Source organism: Triticum dicoccoides, chromosome 5B (genome assembly GCF_002162155.2).
Source record: "Triticum dicoccoides isolate Atlit2015 ecotype Zavitan chromosome 5B, WEW_v2.0, whole genome shotgun sequence".
NCBI classification, from domain to species: domain Eukaryota; kingdom Viridiplantae; phylum Streptophyta; class Magnoliopsida; order Poales; family Poaceae; genus Triticum; species Triticum dicoccoides.
This window is the reverse complement of record NC_041389.1, coordinates 584,764,432-584,780,372: the sequence shown is the minus strand read 5'-3', so window position 1 is coordinate 584,780,372 and position 15,941 is coordinate 584,764,432. Positions and strand designations below refer to the sequence as shown.

At 45.7% G+C, this 15,941-nt stretch overlaps 2 protein-coding genes across 2 annotated transcripts in view; one reads left to right on the top strand and one right to left on the bottom strand.

Annotated features, from left to right (window-relative positions):
• The window catches only part of LOC119311794 (ATP-dependent RNA helicase SUV3, mitochondrial-like), an 11,216-nt gene extending 5,227 nt beyond the window's left edge, over positions 1-5,989 (top strand). Inside the window, exons 7-17 of the mRNA XM_037587494.1 lie at positions 759-836; positions 1,371-1,539; positions 1,653-1,765; positions 1,890-1,970; positions 2,397-2,462; positions 2,734-2,798; positions 2,911-2,956; positions 3,038-3,154; positions 4,335-4,426; positions 4,514-4,618; positions 5,327-5,989. Coding sequence (XP_037443391.1) covers positions 759-836; positions 1,371-1,539; positions 1,653-1,765; positions 1,890-1,970; positions 2,397-2,462; positions 2,734-2,798; positions 2,911-2,956; positions 3,038-3,154; positions 4,335-4,426; positions 4,514-4,618; positions 5,327-5,366 — 972 coding nt within the window. The 3' untranslated portion in view covers positions 5,367-5,989. The remainder of the gene's footprint in view (positions 1-758; positions 837-1,370; positions 1,540-1,652; positions 1,766-1,889; positions 1,971-2,396; positions 2,463-2,733; positions 2,799-2,910; positions 2,957-3,037; positions 3,155-4,334; positions 4,427-4,513; positions 4,619-5,326) is intronic.
• Positions 5,990-6,259: 270 nt separating this feature from the next.
• On the bottom strand, positions 6,260-8,527 carry LOC119311791 (pentatricopeptide repeat-containing protein At3g22670, mitochondrial-like). Its single transcript, XM_037587493.1, has one exon. It carries the CDS (start codon positions 8,154-8,156, stop codon positions 6,447-6,449), a length of 1,710 nt encoding a protein of 569 aa, XP_037443390.1. The 5' UTR covers positions 8,157-8,527; the 3' UTR covers positions 6,260-6,446.
• Between the last annotated feature and the right edge of the window lie 7,414 nt (positions 8,528-15,941).

Below are 15,941 nucleotides of genomic sequence, written 5' to 3'. Positions count from 1 at the left end.
TCGTTAAATAATTAATAACCTTGCCAGTTTTAAATAAAGCTGTAGGTATAATGCAGAAGTATTAAATCAGTGCAACAATGTAAGGATGGCACACATTCCGCACTAAGTTGTAATAGTTGACATGTCGTGTTGCAATAGCAATGGTAGTTATGTGACATGATAGGTAGTTCAATTGATAACATATTTACCAGCGCAGCTGTTTTTCATAAACGCAACATGACGGAACTTGTTTTTGTACTCCCTCCGTTCCAAAATACTTGTCGTGGTTTTAGTTCAAATTTGAACTGAAACCACGACAAGTATTTAGCAACCATACAAGCATCTCTGTTCTCCTTTCACTTTTTCATGATACATGCTGGTTGAATATTCTCCAAAAATGTAAGCAGTGAAAATAAAAATGCAATCCCATGACTCTTTCCAGAAGAACCAGCTAGGCCCAGGGCCGCCAGTACTCCAGTGCAAAGATTTGGTCCAGTGATCCTGCGCTTCCTAGCCTAACTGAAGGAGAATTTGGTGCTCATAGTAACATTACTACTTACCATTGTTAGTTTATACCCATAGTCCCATAGTATGTGGCTACGTGCACAAATACATGACATTGTTTTCTCTTTTGAAGAAAGAATACATGACATTGAGGCATCATCCTGTTATTTTATGGACTAGAGGGCTCTATATTTTTATTAAAATCACACATCTGCCCGATAAAGTGAAATACAGAGCTTCAGCGACCCTTATATTGCAAATTTTCATTCATGCAGAAAAAAATTGAAATGGCGGGAAAACATCTTTGCTCTGTAGTCTATGGCTCATTACCACCAGAAACTCGAACGAAACAGGTAATTTGTAATACTTTATTTGGGTATGCCCCATCATACTAGTATTAGAACATATAGCTCATCCAGTCATTGTCATATATCTGTAGGACATAATCTATAATTAGAAGTAAGGTGAAATATCACACCTTCCATTTGAACATGTTGACATGCATATCAGCACATTTAATTTAATAAACCTACTCATTGATATACATTGTGAACAATAAAGCATTATTTTTACAATTACAAGACCCATTCTATTGATGCTGCTTTAAATGCTTTGTAATTGAGCACATGTTCAATGCTTCGAACATGTACTTTGAGTTATTATATTGTTTGTTTGTACCTGCTATTTGCGAGGATTTTTAATGAACACCACTTATATCTGTCTATATAATTTATTAATATAACAGGCCCACAACTCTTGGCCAGAATTAAAAGTTCACGAATTATGGTTGTAGGCAATAAATTCACTCTCTTGCTTGTTGTACTTTATTCTCCATCATGGCATGATTGTTATGGATAAATTTATTGATATGCTCCCTAAGCTTCCAGGCGACAATGTTCAATGATGACGCCAGTGACCTTAATGTGCTAGTGGCTAGCGATGCTATTGGAATGGGTCTTAATCTGAACATTTCTAGAATTATTTTCTCTACACTGAAGAAGTTTGATGGTATCTGCACCAGGGAACTGACTGTCCCTGAGATCAAACAGATTGCTGGTATTATCTTTGCTTTTCAGTTGTTTTACCGCTGGCAGTTTTCTCTTCCCTTATTACACAGCCCTCTTGAGCTGTGAATTGAGCTTGTCCTGCATGTCTTATTCTTTTGGTAGGCAGAGCTGGGAGATATGGGTCTAAATTCCCAGTTGGCGAAGTGACCTGTTTAGACGCTGAAGATCTCCCGTTACTGCACTCATCCCTGAAGTCACCTTCTCCCATTATAGAGGTGCCCACCCGTTACTGAGCAACATAATGAATCCAACTGTTATTATATGATGAAACTTCAAGAAGCTCTGTATTACTCGTATTTGTAAAAGCTAACCACAGATGCTGCATTTCTTTATCTGCAGCGTGCTGGACTTTTTCCCACATTTGATTTATTGTCTGTGTATTCACGATTACATGGAACTGACTTTCTTCACCCTATATTGGTAAGCTAAGTACCATATTTTTCGTATTGAAATGCATTGGTTCAAGCACAGAGCAGCTCCATACTTCTATAACATGTTACAGTAAAAAATAGTTAATGATGACAGCAATTTTGTTGTGCCAGTTTGTATGGGGCAATGAGTTACTCAACAATTATTGTGGTTGGTGCAATCAATTATGCGCATACAATAATTTATCTATATTTTGAGGTATCTTGTATTTGTTTGGATTTCAGCTTGACATTGCTTGTTCACAAGTCTCAACAATTATAAATTAGAGTTTACTTGTTATCTATGTACTTCTTTTTCAGTAATGTGTTATCTTCTTCTCTCCCATTGAATGAATCTCAATGCTTTGTGTGTATTTACAGCTATTTCCTCTGGACAGGACTCAGAAATATGTGTTACCCTTTTTTCATTCTGCTGCAGGAACGTTTCTTGGACAAGGCTAAACTGTCTCCGGACTATTTTATTGCCGATTGCGAAGATATGCTGGTATTTAATTTCATTAAGAAACACATTTTTCTCTGTTTGGTCAATGTCTACAAACTACATCTAAACAATGTAAATAAGATTACCTCGATGGAAAAGCACCAACTGTTTGACTGCCTTTAAGAAGGCAACAACTTAGCATTATACTTAAATTAATATCAATAGACTAATAGTGAACTTTGTAATTGACTAACTGTAAGCTAGATTTATTTCTGCTATTGATTTATGGTTCAATATTTTATCTAGTCACATTTCTTCCTCCCACTGTTAACAGAAAGTTGCTGCTATTGTTGATGAGTTGCCTCTTGCGTTGCATGATAAGTACGTCTTTTGTCAAAGGTGATTTACAATCTATCCCAGTGTTAACATATACCTTTTTCTAGATTCTTTTGTTCTAATCTATTGTCACCTATCTGGCATCCTGATCACTTTCTGACACTTCATACTGCAGTCCAGTGGATGTGAGGGATGATATATCTATTCAGGGATTAACACAGGCAAACATTTCTAACCTTATTGTTTATTTGTATGTTTTTTTAGAATTAGGAAACAGTTTCACTAAAATTTTCAAGATGCAGTTTGCAGAAAACTATGCAAAGAAAGGCACAGTTCGGCTTAAAGAAATATTTACACCTGGAACACTGCGGGTGCCTACAACACACAATCAACTCCAGGAGCTTGAATCTGTTCACAAGGTTGTTCCATATTCTATTTCTCTAGCAAATTACTCCCTCTGTAAAGAAATATAAGACCTTTTAGGTCACTAAAGAGGTAGTATATCAGAAGATAATGTTACAGTATATGTGGATTGCACTAGCCCTTTCCATCAGTTTGGACTTTTGGTTGCGTTGGCTAGTGCATGAAGCTTAACATGGTATCAGAGCCCAAGGTCTTGAGTTCAAGTCCTGGCTTTCGCGATTTATCCAAAAACTGCTGGTAGCTCCCCTTTGTGTCCACGTATAGGCCTCCTAGTCATACGTGAGTTTCGCGCGCCGTCACTCTCTTCCGGTTGCACGTGTTGACTTCCCCGTCACACGTGAGAGGGGGTGTTATAGTATATGCGGATTGCACTAGCCCTTTCCATCAGTTCAGACTTTTGGTTGCGTTGGCTAGTGCATGAAGCTTAACAGATAATACCTGTAATTTGCCAGTCAATATCAGTACTACTATATATCTTGTCAATGTTATTCTAATCACAAATTATTTTGCTCTTAAACATGTGCATTGTCTATTCTGTTGTGAAGGCAGTTTCTGTTCATCAGCATTATATAAACTTCCAAGTTAAAAATCAAACTTGGGAGTTCGAAGGATGGTACAACATACCATAGCGTAGACTACCACCTCAAATAGTCATATTAATTAACTGGATTATCCCATACGGTCCTAAGCTAGAGACATTCAAATTAAGGTATGTAAAGGTCATCAGTAAATGCTGTCGATTTAACTACTTCCCATGTAGGGATTTTGGAGGCCTGACACTAAAATTACGTATCAGTTGGTACAGAAACTATCTTAAAGCAAACCACTTAATAATTGGTTGAAGTGCTGAGCCTAGAGTTTCTTAGAGACTATACTATGCTGGGCTAGCACTCATTTCTCATTGATCCATAATTTTATACTTTTGTATAGGGCCTAACATATCATTACATAATTCAGCGGGCTTTATCAAGTACTCTGTTGCATTGGGTCTATGTGCATATAAGATGAGCTTTTTTGGAAAAATATTGGACTAGACACTTGCCGTTTCAGGCAACCATTACTTCTGGAGAGTTCCTAGTTTCTGCAGTGATTATTTGGATTCCATTTTGGCACGCCACTGTCTCTAAACTGTTTCTAAAATGAGATTAATCAGCATCGCATTTGTGATCGTTGCAGGTCCTAGAGTTGTATGTGTGGTTAAGCTACAGATTTGACGACTCTTTCCCAGATCGTGAATTGGCGGCTTCCCAAAAGTCAATATGCAGCATGTGAGCTCTTTGTTCTTCTTTTTCGAGTTAGAAACAAAAAGAGTTCATTTTTCACAAATAATCTGAAGGTCTAATTGGCAATGTTAGGTTGATTGAAGAATACCTTGAGAGGTCAGGATGGCAGCCACAAGGACAAAGAAGGTTTTTGCATACTCCACGGAAATTGCGCCAAGAATATGATGCGTCACAATTGTATGATATATCTCTTCAGATGCCATATATTATTTGCATTCTAAAAGATGAATCAATATGCTATAATTTGTTTAGCTAAAAAACAGATTTCTCAACCTTCTGTAACTTCCATAATTCTGCGCCTCAATTACCCCCCTTTCAACTAAGTAGGGATGGTGACAAATAGAATAATCTATCATGCATCTACTACAACCACATGTACTTAGTCATTGTTGGTATTTCATCTTTTTTTGCATTTTACCTTTAACTTTTTTTTTTCTAGGCCAACGCAGTTGATTTTCTCGAGTGGCTACGACTTGCGTTGTGTGTACTTGTTTATGGGCTCATATTCTTTCCTTCTTTCCCCTTTATGTTTTGTGTGAGGAAGCATTCACTGTCTTGACATAAACATAACTATACTAAATTCCTAGAGGTTATTAAAAGTTTTGGGGTAGTGATATACTGCATCATGTGTATAGAATTGTTGTTCTATCACTATGTGCTGCCATTACAGTATATTTTCATGCCTTTCTCTTGATGTGTGCCTCTAATGCACTTGACCACATAATATTGTTTGTTAAAACTTAAAAAAGGCACTATTGCTAAAAAAATCCTTTTACCTCCGCAAGAAAGTGCTGTTACATTAGATGATTAATTTTAATATCATTGTTTTCCCTTCTTTTTAGAACATTTGTTTCTTGATGTAACCATCTTCTGGTTAATGAACAGGCGTGGGTATTTTCGAGAAATTGACGAAAGATCAAAATAGAGGCTGATTCAAGAAACAGTACCTCGCCGTATTTGCTCAATATTTGAGGAAATGTCCAGGGCATGCATCTGACTATTCCTTCTGGATATGTGAAATGTCATCACCGGCAAGCAGCGATAAAATGACACCTGTGTGACAGAAGATCTACTTGGACTCGCCTTTCAACGTCATTGAAGTTGACCTTACGTAGTCAATGTGGCAGCACATAATATTATTCTCTATCCATCAGATTTGTACTAGCTCTTTCAGTAGCACTTTCTGTAACTAGTACAAATGGAATTATACATTACAAGTAAAAACACAAGGTGCAGGCATGAAGAACCATTTGTCATATTGCAGTTCACCGTTCCAAATTATTTGAAGTTCTAGCTTTGTCCTAAGTTGAACTTCTTTAAGTTTGACCGATTAATTTCAGTAGTTTCCTCATAAAATACGTTTCCATACTATATGTATATTTGATGTTGTAAATATTAGCACATTTTGCTTTAGACATGGTAAACTTTATTAAAATTTGACTTAGGACAAAGCTAGAACTTCATATAATTTGGAATGGTGGGAGTATATGCAATGACGACAATTTCCATGCGTGTAACTCTATGGTATCAGAAAGGCATTAATGTGTTTGCTCAACTGTTGGAAATAGGGGAGCTTAAATAAGGCTGCTGATTTTGTGAAGTCTGAATGCTGTCCTATTTGATTTTGCATGTCCAGTTGCATTTTCGTGAACAACCTCTGTACGGCTCGCAGGAAACTGTTTATATATGCTAAAATGGTTCACCGGCTTGCAGGAAACTGTTTATATATGCTAAAATGCTTCATGGTGAACCGCTTCCACATACTTTTTATATTGCAGACGTTGATGAAAAGGAATAAAATCGGCAGCTTGTAAGGGACTTGACCAATGTCCGTACTGCTATGGAACTTCTGGTCGTCTTTTCCGGTGTTGCGGATATAGTTAAATGTAGCAGAGCAACAGAATTGTAACAGATCAATGACAGTGTAAAAAAGATTTTCCATTTCGATGAACGGATAGGTTGAATGACAAACTTGTATTACTGATTTTGTACCTTCCCATTTGTCCTAAGGTTCGTAGCCATAAGCGCTTGACAGTATGTCACTATGCTGTCCAGCAGCACCATCCTTGTTCAAATAAGGGGAACCAGTGTGCTTCACAGCAGCTGCCCGCAGGGTGAGAAGTTGAATCTTTTTCTTTGCTGAATGGAGATTCGCCTTATCAAGCTTCTCTGTCACAAGATCAAACGTTTCTTTCTTCGGCGTAAAACCCTTCAGCACCATCTCCTCCAAAAACAGGCAAGACTGGGCGGGCTTCCCGTTTCGGCACAGCCAGGTTACCAACAAGGTATAGGTGCTGAAATCAGGAGTGATGTCCTTTCTAAACATGTGGCATATGAGGAACCGAAGTACCTTTATCCATTGCCTTTTGCAGCACAGCTTCAGCAATGGGGTGTACGTCTTGATGTCAGGCTTGCATGACTGCTCCTCCATCCTAACCAGCATCTTCAGGGCATTCTCTGCCTGGGAGTGGTCACAGGCAGCAGAAATTAGGGTGTTGAAGGTAGCAACAGTGGGGGGAACTCCAGTGCTGGACATCTTATCGACGATGGAGTTTGCATCCTCCAGTCTCCCTGCTCTGCTGAGTATGTAGATGAGAGAGTTGTAGAAGGAAGCGTCTGGGGCACAACCATCGCACCTCACCTTGTCAAATATATCCAAAGCTTCTTGCGTTCTTCCATCCTTCCCTAGAGCGTGCATCACGATCGTGTATGTGATAACATTTGGAGGGCATCCTTTCGAACGCATCTCGTTTAGGATGGCGTAAGCCGTCTGAAAATCTTTCTCCATGCAGTATGCTTCTATCAGGCTGGTGTAAGTTATCACTGAAGGCTTGAAGCCATGTTCCTCCATCTCCTTCATCGTATCACGGGCTTCGTTCATCATCCTCGCCTTGCACCACCCATGGACCAACGTGTTGAAACTACTCTCGTCGGGAGGTACCGATCCCCTCAACTCTTGGAACGCACCTCTCGCACGCTTCACGCTCCTCTCCTTGCACAGCGTGTCTAGGAGCACATTCATAGCTGTGGTGTCTTTCACAACACCAAACCGGTCCATTTTGTTGAAGGCATCTATGGCATCGGTCCACCGGCTGGCCCCAGCGAGCCTCCTCATCACCTTTGTCATCGTTGCCAGCGACACCAAACCACCAATCTCATCCATCTGAGTGATCAAGCCCCACATCAAATCAAACTGCTTGAACTTTCCTAGTATGTCAACCATCGAGTTGTATGAATCAGCAGAGTGGCAGTAGCCTTCCTGAGCACCGGCCCACATAAAGAACCCGAACGCAGCCACCCAATCGCTGCCAAACCTCCTTAGGATCTTGTCGACCATGCGGTCTGATACCCTGACAGGGCAGCAGTCCATGGCTATCACGATGGCCTCCGGAGACGCAAAGCAAGAGGTCAGGATCCTGCTGGCTTCGTCGAAATCAGCCTCGAACTCGGCGTCCTCGTGGGAAGCAGCCTCGGGGCGGATCGACAGAGGCTTGGAGCTGCCTCCATGGATACGTTCCTCCACGGGATTGGACCTGATCGGGAGCACAAATTCGTCATGGTCATCATCATCAAAGGAGTCCCCGTCCTTCTTTGGGTTCCTGAACCATTCAGGCAGCTCGAAGCCTGCAGTGCAGAACCATGACGCGGCGCGGTTCCCTTGATGTGGCCGGAGCACAGGCGGCTGCGACACAATGACCCGGCAGCATCGCTGCATTCTTCAGCTCAGAAGCCAGAACAAGCAGGCAATTCGTCGAGCACCTTGTCTGCGCGGCGCGCTCTGCCACAAGAGCAGCCAAAGATCCACCGTCGGCGCTAATCGGGTCCGGCCGCAGGGCGACCACTAGCACCCTGAAAGAGCTGGGGGGGAGCTTGGCGGCGACGCGGCCGTAGGGGTTGTGAGTGGTCTCTGGTGGACTGCTAGCTAGACGCCATGGGCGACGAGGGCGCCGCGGCGGGGAAGGGGAGCTTGAGCGGAGGAAGGAGTTGTGAATGGTCTGTGCTGGGCTGCTAGCTAGAGGCGATGGGGGACAGGGCGACTGCCGCGGCGAGTGGGTGGGCGGCGTGGTCTCGTCTCGCGGTCGGCGGCGAAGTACTAGAGCACCCGAAGAAAAGTTTTGCGAGGAAACCAAAGACTCGAGCGCCAAAATTTACTCAAAGATTACATGCACAGACATGTGCTATTGTATTTTTTTTTCATGGTAATACGTGTCTCATTCATATCATAAAGATTAAAATACAAGTCACGTAAGGACCGACATGACAAAACTGAAAAGCTAGCAGAACATCTCTGAGCTTGACACCAATGCCCATCACCTACCTCCGGCACCACGATAGCAGCCACCGAAGAAAAGAATGATGGATCACCTCCTCACCCGAGCTCGATGCGGCTCCATCGCCGATATGCAGCTTTGCGGACCTCCAAGGTGGCTCGCCAAAAGTGAAGCCCTTACCGTTGAACGAATCAGACCGGGGCAACACCCCGGACACGCGATCAAACTCCAGATCTGGCACCCCACCGCGACTAAGACGTCGCGGAAGAAAACCATACCTGCCATCCACGAACCACGAACCCAACACATGTTCCGTCTTTCAGATGTCGTCGATGCAGACCACAATCTGCATCCGCTCCTGGACTACCTCCCAAGCTCCGCGTCGACGCTGGAGCAAACGCCGTCGCAACGGCGGAGCCCGAGGACACATGTCCACCACGAGGATGCCGCCGCCGCCACACCATCCTTGCTTGAACAGACTGGTTTCCAAATCCATCCCCAACCATAGGACCGATGGCCTTGTCAAGGAAGGATCCAAAGAATCTTTATTCAGCGTTGTCATCATTGCCGCCGAAACGAAGACGATGAACAACCTAAAAATCTAAACTACGAGAGAGTAAAAACGATCCACACGCGTGGATCCGGCGGCCCCCCTCACCACTGACGACCGAGGTCGTCGGCGGAGGGGAGCCGCCGGAGGACGGCGCTGGAAGATTGGTCTCATGGCGGCGGCTAGGGTTCCAGCGCAAGGGACAGGAGGAAAACGGAGCTGTATTTATTTATTTTGACGGGAAGGCCTTCATGGCGCACACACATGTGTTGTTGTAGATCAGAAAATACAACGTATATTTTATTTGAAAAAAAGGCCAGCGCCGGTCCCCGCGCGGCCGTATGACCCACGCACCATTGGATCGGGCCTCTCCCTCCCGAGCAACCGTTCCTCGATCCATTTCCCCCCAAATCTCATAGTCGTCGCATGTACAATGCGCCGCGTGGTCGCTCGTCTCCGCGGTCCACTCGCCACCGTCCTCACCTCCTTGCCGCACATCGTCGAGGCTCACCGGCACCGATGCCGCAGTGTTGTTTGCTGAAAGCTTCTTTAGGGCATGTACAATGGTTGATAAGATAGTCTTATCTTAAGTTTTGCATGTGATTTAGAGATGACAAAAAAATTTATCTACAATGGTTCATCTCTTAGCCTTATCTTCAATAATTAGCAATTCCTAAAAATGTGGTGAGACATATTGTGCTAAGAGATCACCTCTTGTCTTCTCTTAAATAAGAGAAGACAAGCCTTTTCTTATGAGTTCTCTCTCCTCCACCTCATCATCTATCCAACGTGGCACTCCTAAGATAGCACCATTGTACATGCCCTTATTGCGGGTCGCAGCAAACTCCTTCGTCGGGCACAGCTCACAGTCTCACCCCCCGACCATGGCCCACCTTCTTCGTCGTTTGTAGCTCGCTGTTGTCGGAAAAAAACCGATGCAACTCCCCATCATGCTTGTCCTATCATCAGTTGTAGCAAAAAATTGTCGGTCGCAGCTACCCGTGTTGCCAGTTCCAGCAAAAGCCAATGATGCAGCTTCCCAGTCACAGCAAAAATAATTGCCGGTTGCAGCTGTCCGTGTTGCCGATTCCAGCAAAACAGAGGTGTGGTTCCAGCAAAAGTATCGGGATCCCCCGCTGCGCTCTGTTGGTATTAGCACCAGACGCTGTTGGTTATCTCCACATAGTGCCGGTTCCAGCAAACGGCCGCACACCATCGCAGCTGTAGAGGGGCAGTTGAAGCAAAATCAGGGTGCGGTTCCAGCACGCTGCAGTGTCGACCATGGTGAAGCCGAGACTCTAGTTCCAACATGCATCGATGTTAGTTGCAGCAAAAGACGACGCGGTCCCAGCATCTCCAAACAGATGGTCGCAACACCGCGTCTCGCCATGCTCATGCGAAGTTGCGTCTGCAAGCTTACTCCTGTATCCCCTCCCCTCCTTGCTCCTGTGTCGAGATAGGGGGTTGGGAGGGAGGGCTCGTTATGCGCGCGATCGCACATCAACCAGATGCGTGGTGGCTCATGTCGCGCCTCACCTCGCCTCCCCATCACAAATTGTCGAGGCTTGTCGTGGCCATGGATCAAAGGAGAGGGAGAGGAGCGAGAGAGAAAAGGGATACAGAGGAAGCAGGGTCGAGAAGGGAGATGCCCCACATGAGAGGATAAGGTAGGCGAGTAAGCGGTGCATGTGTGAGTCAACCGCCGCGCTATTCACCGCAACTGCCATTCTGTCTGGCCGGTGGCTTGACCGTGATACCCACTCCATTGATCCCCTAGCGTAGGGAAAAACTCAACAGTTGCCACACACTTACCATTTTGAAGCATGTCACATGAGTACCACGGTCGTGTAGGACGATCCTATCGAGCATGGCCTCCAATAGGAATTTGCTTGAAATGTCGATTATCGATGATGCATAAGTATAGGGGAACAAATCATAGTCTTTTCGATAAGTATGAGTGTCGAACCCAATGAGGAGCCAAAGGAATTGATAGGCAGTTTTTGGCAAGGATTTCACTGCAAGTGTTGTAAGATAGTTTTGATATATGGTTTGATAGTAATATAATCGGTAACAAGTAACAAAAGTAGCAAGGTGTAGCAAGTGGCCCAATCCTTAATTGTGATAAGGACAAGGCAGTAATACTTCTTGTAGTGATTAAAACTCTCTCCAGGACACACATGAATATCGTCAGGTTACTTTCACCATGATTCATTAACTTAACGTTCATCGCCTTGATAAATGTCATGTGTTGGAAATAATACCCTAGAGGGAATAATATTGTATTATTATATTTCCATATTCATAATTAAGAGTTTATATTCTATGTTATAACTGCTATGATCCTTGTGAAGGAAATATGCCCTAGAGGCAATAATAAAGTTGTTATTTATATTTCCTTATATCATGATAAATATTTATTATTGATGCTAGAATTGTATTAACCGGAAACTTAGTACATGTGTGAATACATAGACAAAACAGAGTGTCCCTAGTATGCCTCTACTTGACTAGCTCGTTAATCAAAGATGGTTATATTTCCTAACCATAGACATGTGTTGTCATTTGATGAACGGGATCATATCATTAGAGAATGATATGATGGACAAGACCCATCTGTTAGCTTAGCATTATGACCGTTACAGTTTTATTGCTACTGCTTTCTTCATGACTTATACATGTTCCTCAGACTATGAGATTATGCAACTCCCGAATACCGGAGGAACACCTTGTGTGCTATCAAACGTCACAACGTAACTGGGTAATTATAAAGATGCTCTACAGGTGTCTCTGAAGGTGTTTGCTGGGTTGGCATAGATCAAGATTAGGATTTGTCACTCCGTGTATCGGAGAGGTATCTTTGGGCCCTCTCGGTAATGCTCATCACTATAAGCCTTGCAAGCAATGTGACTAATAAGTTAGTTGCGGGATGAAGCATTATGTAACGAGTAAAGAGACTTGCGAATAATGAGATTGAACTAGGTATGATGATACCGACGATCAAATCTCGGGCAAGTAACATACCGATGACAAAGGGAACAACGTATGTTGTTGTGCGGTTTGACCGATAAAGATCTTCGTAGAATATGTAGGAGCCAATATGAGCATCTAGGTTCCGCTATTGGTTATTGATCGGAGATGTCTCTCGATCATGTCTACATAGTTCTCGAACCCGTAGGGTCCGCACGCTTAACGTTCGATGATGATTTGTATTAAGAGTTATGTGTTTTTGATGACCGAAGTTTGTTCGGAGTCCTAGCTGAGATCATGGACATAGTGAGGAGTCTCGAAATGGTCGAGACATAAAAATTGATATATTGGAAGGCTATGTTCGGACACCGGAAAGGTTTCGAAAGAGTTCGGACATTTTTGGAGTACCGGGGGTTACCGGAACCCCCGGGGGAAGTAATGGGCCTTCATGGGCCTTAGTGGAAAGGAGAGGAGGGCCGCAAAGGTGCCCCCCATGGTAAGTCCGAATTGCACTAGGGAGGGAGCGGCGCCCCCTCTTTCATTCTCCCTCTCCTCCTCTTTCCCTCTCTCCCCATCTTGGAAAAAGGAAGGAGACTCCAACTAGGATTGGGAATCCTAGTTGGACTCCCCCTATGGCGTGCCCCTCCTTGCCGCCGACCTCCTCCTCTCCCTCCTTTATATACGTTGGCAGGGGTACCTGAGGGAGTCCTGGATTAGGGGGTGTCCGGATGGCCGGACTAAGACCTTTGGCCGGACTCCCGGACTATGAAGATACAAGATTGAAGACTCCGTCCCGTGTCCGGATGGTACTTTCCTTGGCGTGGAAGGCAAGCTTGGCGATATGATATGAAGATCTCCTCCCATTATAACCGACTCTGTGTAACCCTAGCCCTCTCCGGTGTCTATATAATCTGGAGAGTTTTAGTCCGTAGGACGAACAACAATCATACCATAGGCTAGCTTCTAGGGTTTAGCCACTCCGATCTCGTGGTAGATCTACTCTTGTACTACCCATATCATCAATATTAATCAAGAAGGAGTAGGGTTTTACCTTCATCGAGAGGGCCCGAACCTGGGTAAAAACATCGTGTCCCTTGTCTCCTGTTACCATCCGCCAAGACGCACAGTTCGGGACCCCCTACCCGAGATCCGCCGGTTTTGACACCGACATTGGTGCTTTCATTGAGAGTTCCTCTATGTCGTCGCCTTTAGGCCCGATGGCTTCTTCGCTCATCAATCGCGATGCGGTCCGGGATGAGACTTTTCTCCCCGGACAGATCTTCGTATTCGGCGGCTTTGCACTGCGGGCCGACTCGTTCGGCCATCTGGAGCAGATCGAAAGCTACGCCCCTGGCCATCAGGTCAGGTTTGGAAGCTTAAACTACACGGCCGACATCCACGGGGACTTGATCTTCGACGGATTCGAGCCACGACCGGGCGCGCCGCACTGTCACGATGGGCATGATTTAGCTCTGTCATTGGACAACACCCAGAGCATCGCTCAGGTGTCCGCTCCGACCATTAGCTCGGAGCCCACTGCGCCAGTCGGGGACGGACGGTTGGACGCCGCCCCGGAAACTGCAACCTCTATGGCGATAGAGCCGGATACCAACCTAGTCCCTCGCAAGGCCGGTGACTCCAAGGTACCGGACTCCGATCCGGACTTCGTAAATCCCGCACCTCTTCCGATTAAGCCCGATTGGGCTCTGGTCATGGAGTTCACCGCCGCGGACGTCTTTCAGCACTCGCCTTTCAACAATATCCTGAATTCATTAAAGTCTCTCTCTTTGTCAGGAGAGCCCTGGCCGAACTACGGCCAACACGGTTGGGATGCGGACGACGAAGAAATTCGAAGCCCACCCACCACCACTTCGTAGCCACTATCGACGATTTAACCGACATGCTCGACTTTGACTCCGAAGACATCGACGGCATGGACGCCGATGAAGGAGACGATCAAGAACCAGCACCTATAGGGAACTGGAAAGCCACCTCGTCATATGACATATACATGGTGGACACCCCTAAAGCGGGGGATGGCGAGGAGAAAACGGAGGATGATCCCTCCAAGAAGCAACCCAAGCGCCGACGTCAGCGGCGCCGCTCTAAGTCCCGCCAAAGCAAAAACGGCGATTCCGGCACCGGAGATAACAACACGCCGGACAGTGCCGAAGACAACCCCCTCCAGCAGGATTCAGTGCAGGAGGATGAGGACGAAAATTACATGCCCCCCCTCCGAAGACGAGGCAAGCCTCGACGACGACGAATTCATCGTGCTAGAGGATCCCGTCGAACAAGAGCGTTTCAAACGCAGGCTCGTAGCCACGGCAAGCAGCCTCAAGAAGAAACAGCAGCAGCTTAGAGCTGACCAAGACTTGCTAGCCGACAGATGGACTGAAGTCCTGGCGGCCGAAGAGTATAAACTAGAACGCCCATCCAAGAGCTACCCAAAGTGCAGGCTGCTACCCCAACTTGAGGAGGAAGCAACTAAACCTACATCACCAGCGTACGATGCACCCGATCGGCCACCCCGTGGCCGCGATAGAGAGGCCATCAGGCCCTCAACCCAAGCCGCACCCCGACACCGCTCAAAACATACCAGAGTACGGGGAAACGCAACAGACCTGCGAGACATCTTGGAGAATAAGGCAAGGCAAACAAGATCGATCTACGGATCGCATGGGCGCCCCGCTTCACGTGACGCTAGCGGTCACGCCGGACATAATAGGTATGGCCCGACCGAATACAACAGACCAAGCTCGTCCGAGCTGCGTCGTGATATAGCCCAGTACAGGGGCGCCGCACACCCACTATGCTTCATAGACGAAGTAATGGATCATCAAATCCCCGAGGGCTTCAAACCCATAAACATCGAATCATACGATGACACAACAGATCCTGCGGTATGGATCGAGGATTATCTCCTTCATATCCACATGGCCCGTGGTGATGATCTACACGCCATCAAATACCTCCCGCTCAAGCTTAAAGGACCAGCTCGACATTGGCTCAATAGCCTGCCAGTAGAGTCAATTAGTTGTTGGGAGGACCTGGAATCCGCATTCCTTGACAACTTCCAGGGCACGTATGTGCGACCACCAGACGCCGATGACCTAAGCCACATAATCCAGCAGCCAGAGGAATCGGCCAGACAATTCTGGACACGGTTCCTAACCAAGAAAAACCAAATAGTCGATTGTCCGGACGCCGAGGCCCTTGCAGCCTTCAAGCATAACATCCGAGACGAATGGCTTTCCCGACACCTAGGACAGGAAAAGCCGAAATCTATGGCAGCCCTCACGACACTCATGAACCGCTTCTGTGCGGGAGAAGACAGCTGGCTAGCTCGCAACAATAACATAACCAAGAGCCCCGGCAATTCGGATACCAAGGATAACAACGGCAGGTCACATCGCAACAACAATAAGCACCGCATTAACGGTGACAATACTAAAGATACGCCAGTCAATGCCGGATTCAAAGGCTCTAAACCGGGTCAGCGGAAGAAGCCATTCGAAAGAAACCCTCAGGGCCCATCCAGCTTAGACCGGATACTCGATCGCTCGTGCCAGATACACGGCACCCCCGAACAGCCAGCCAATCACACCAACAGGGATTGTTGGGTGTTCAAGCAGGCAGGCAAGTTAAGTGCCGAGACCAGAGACAAGGGGCTACATAGCGACGACGAGGAGTTTCCCCCGCAAGTTCGGAC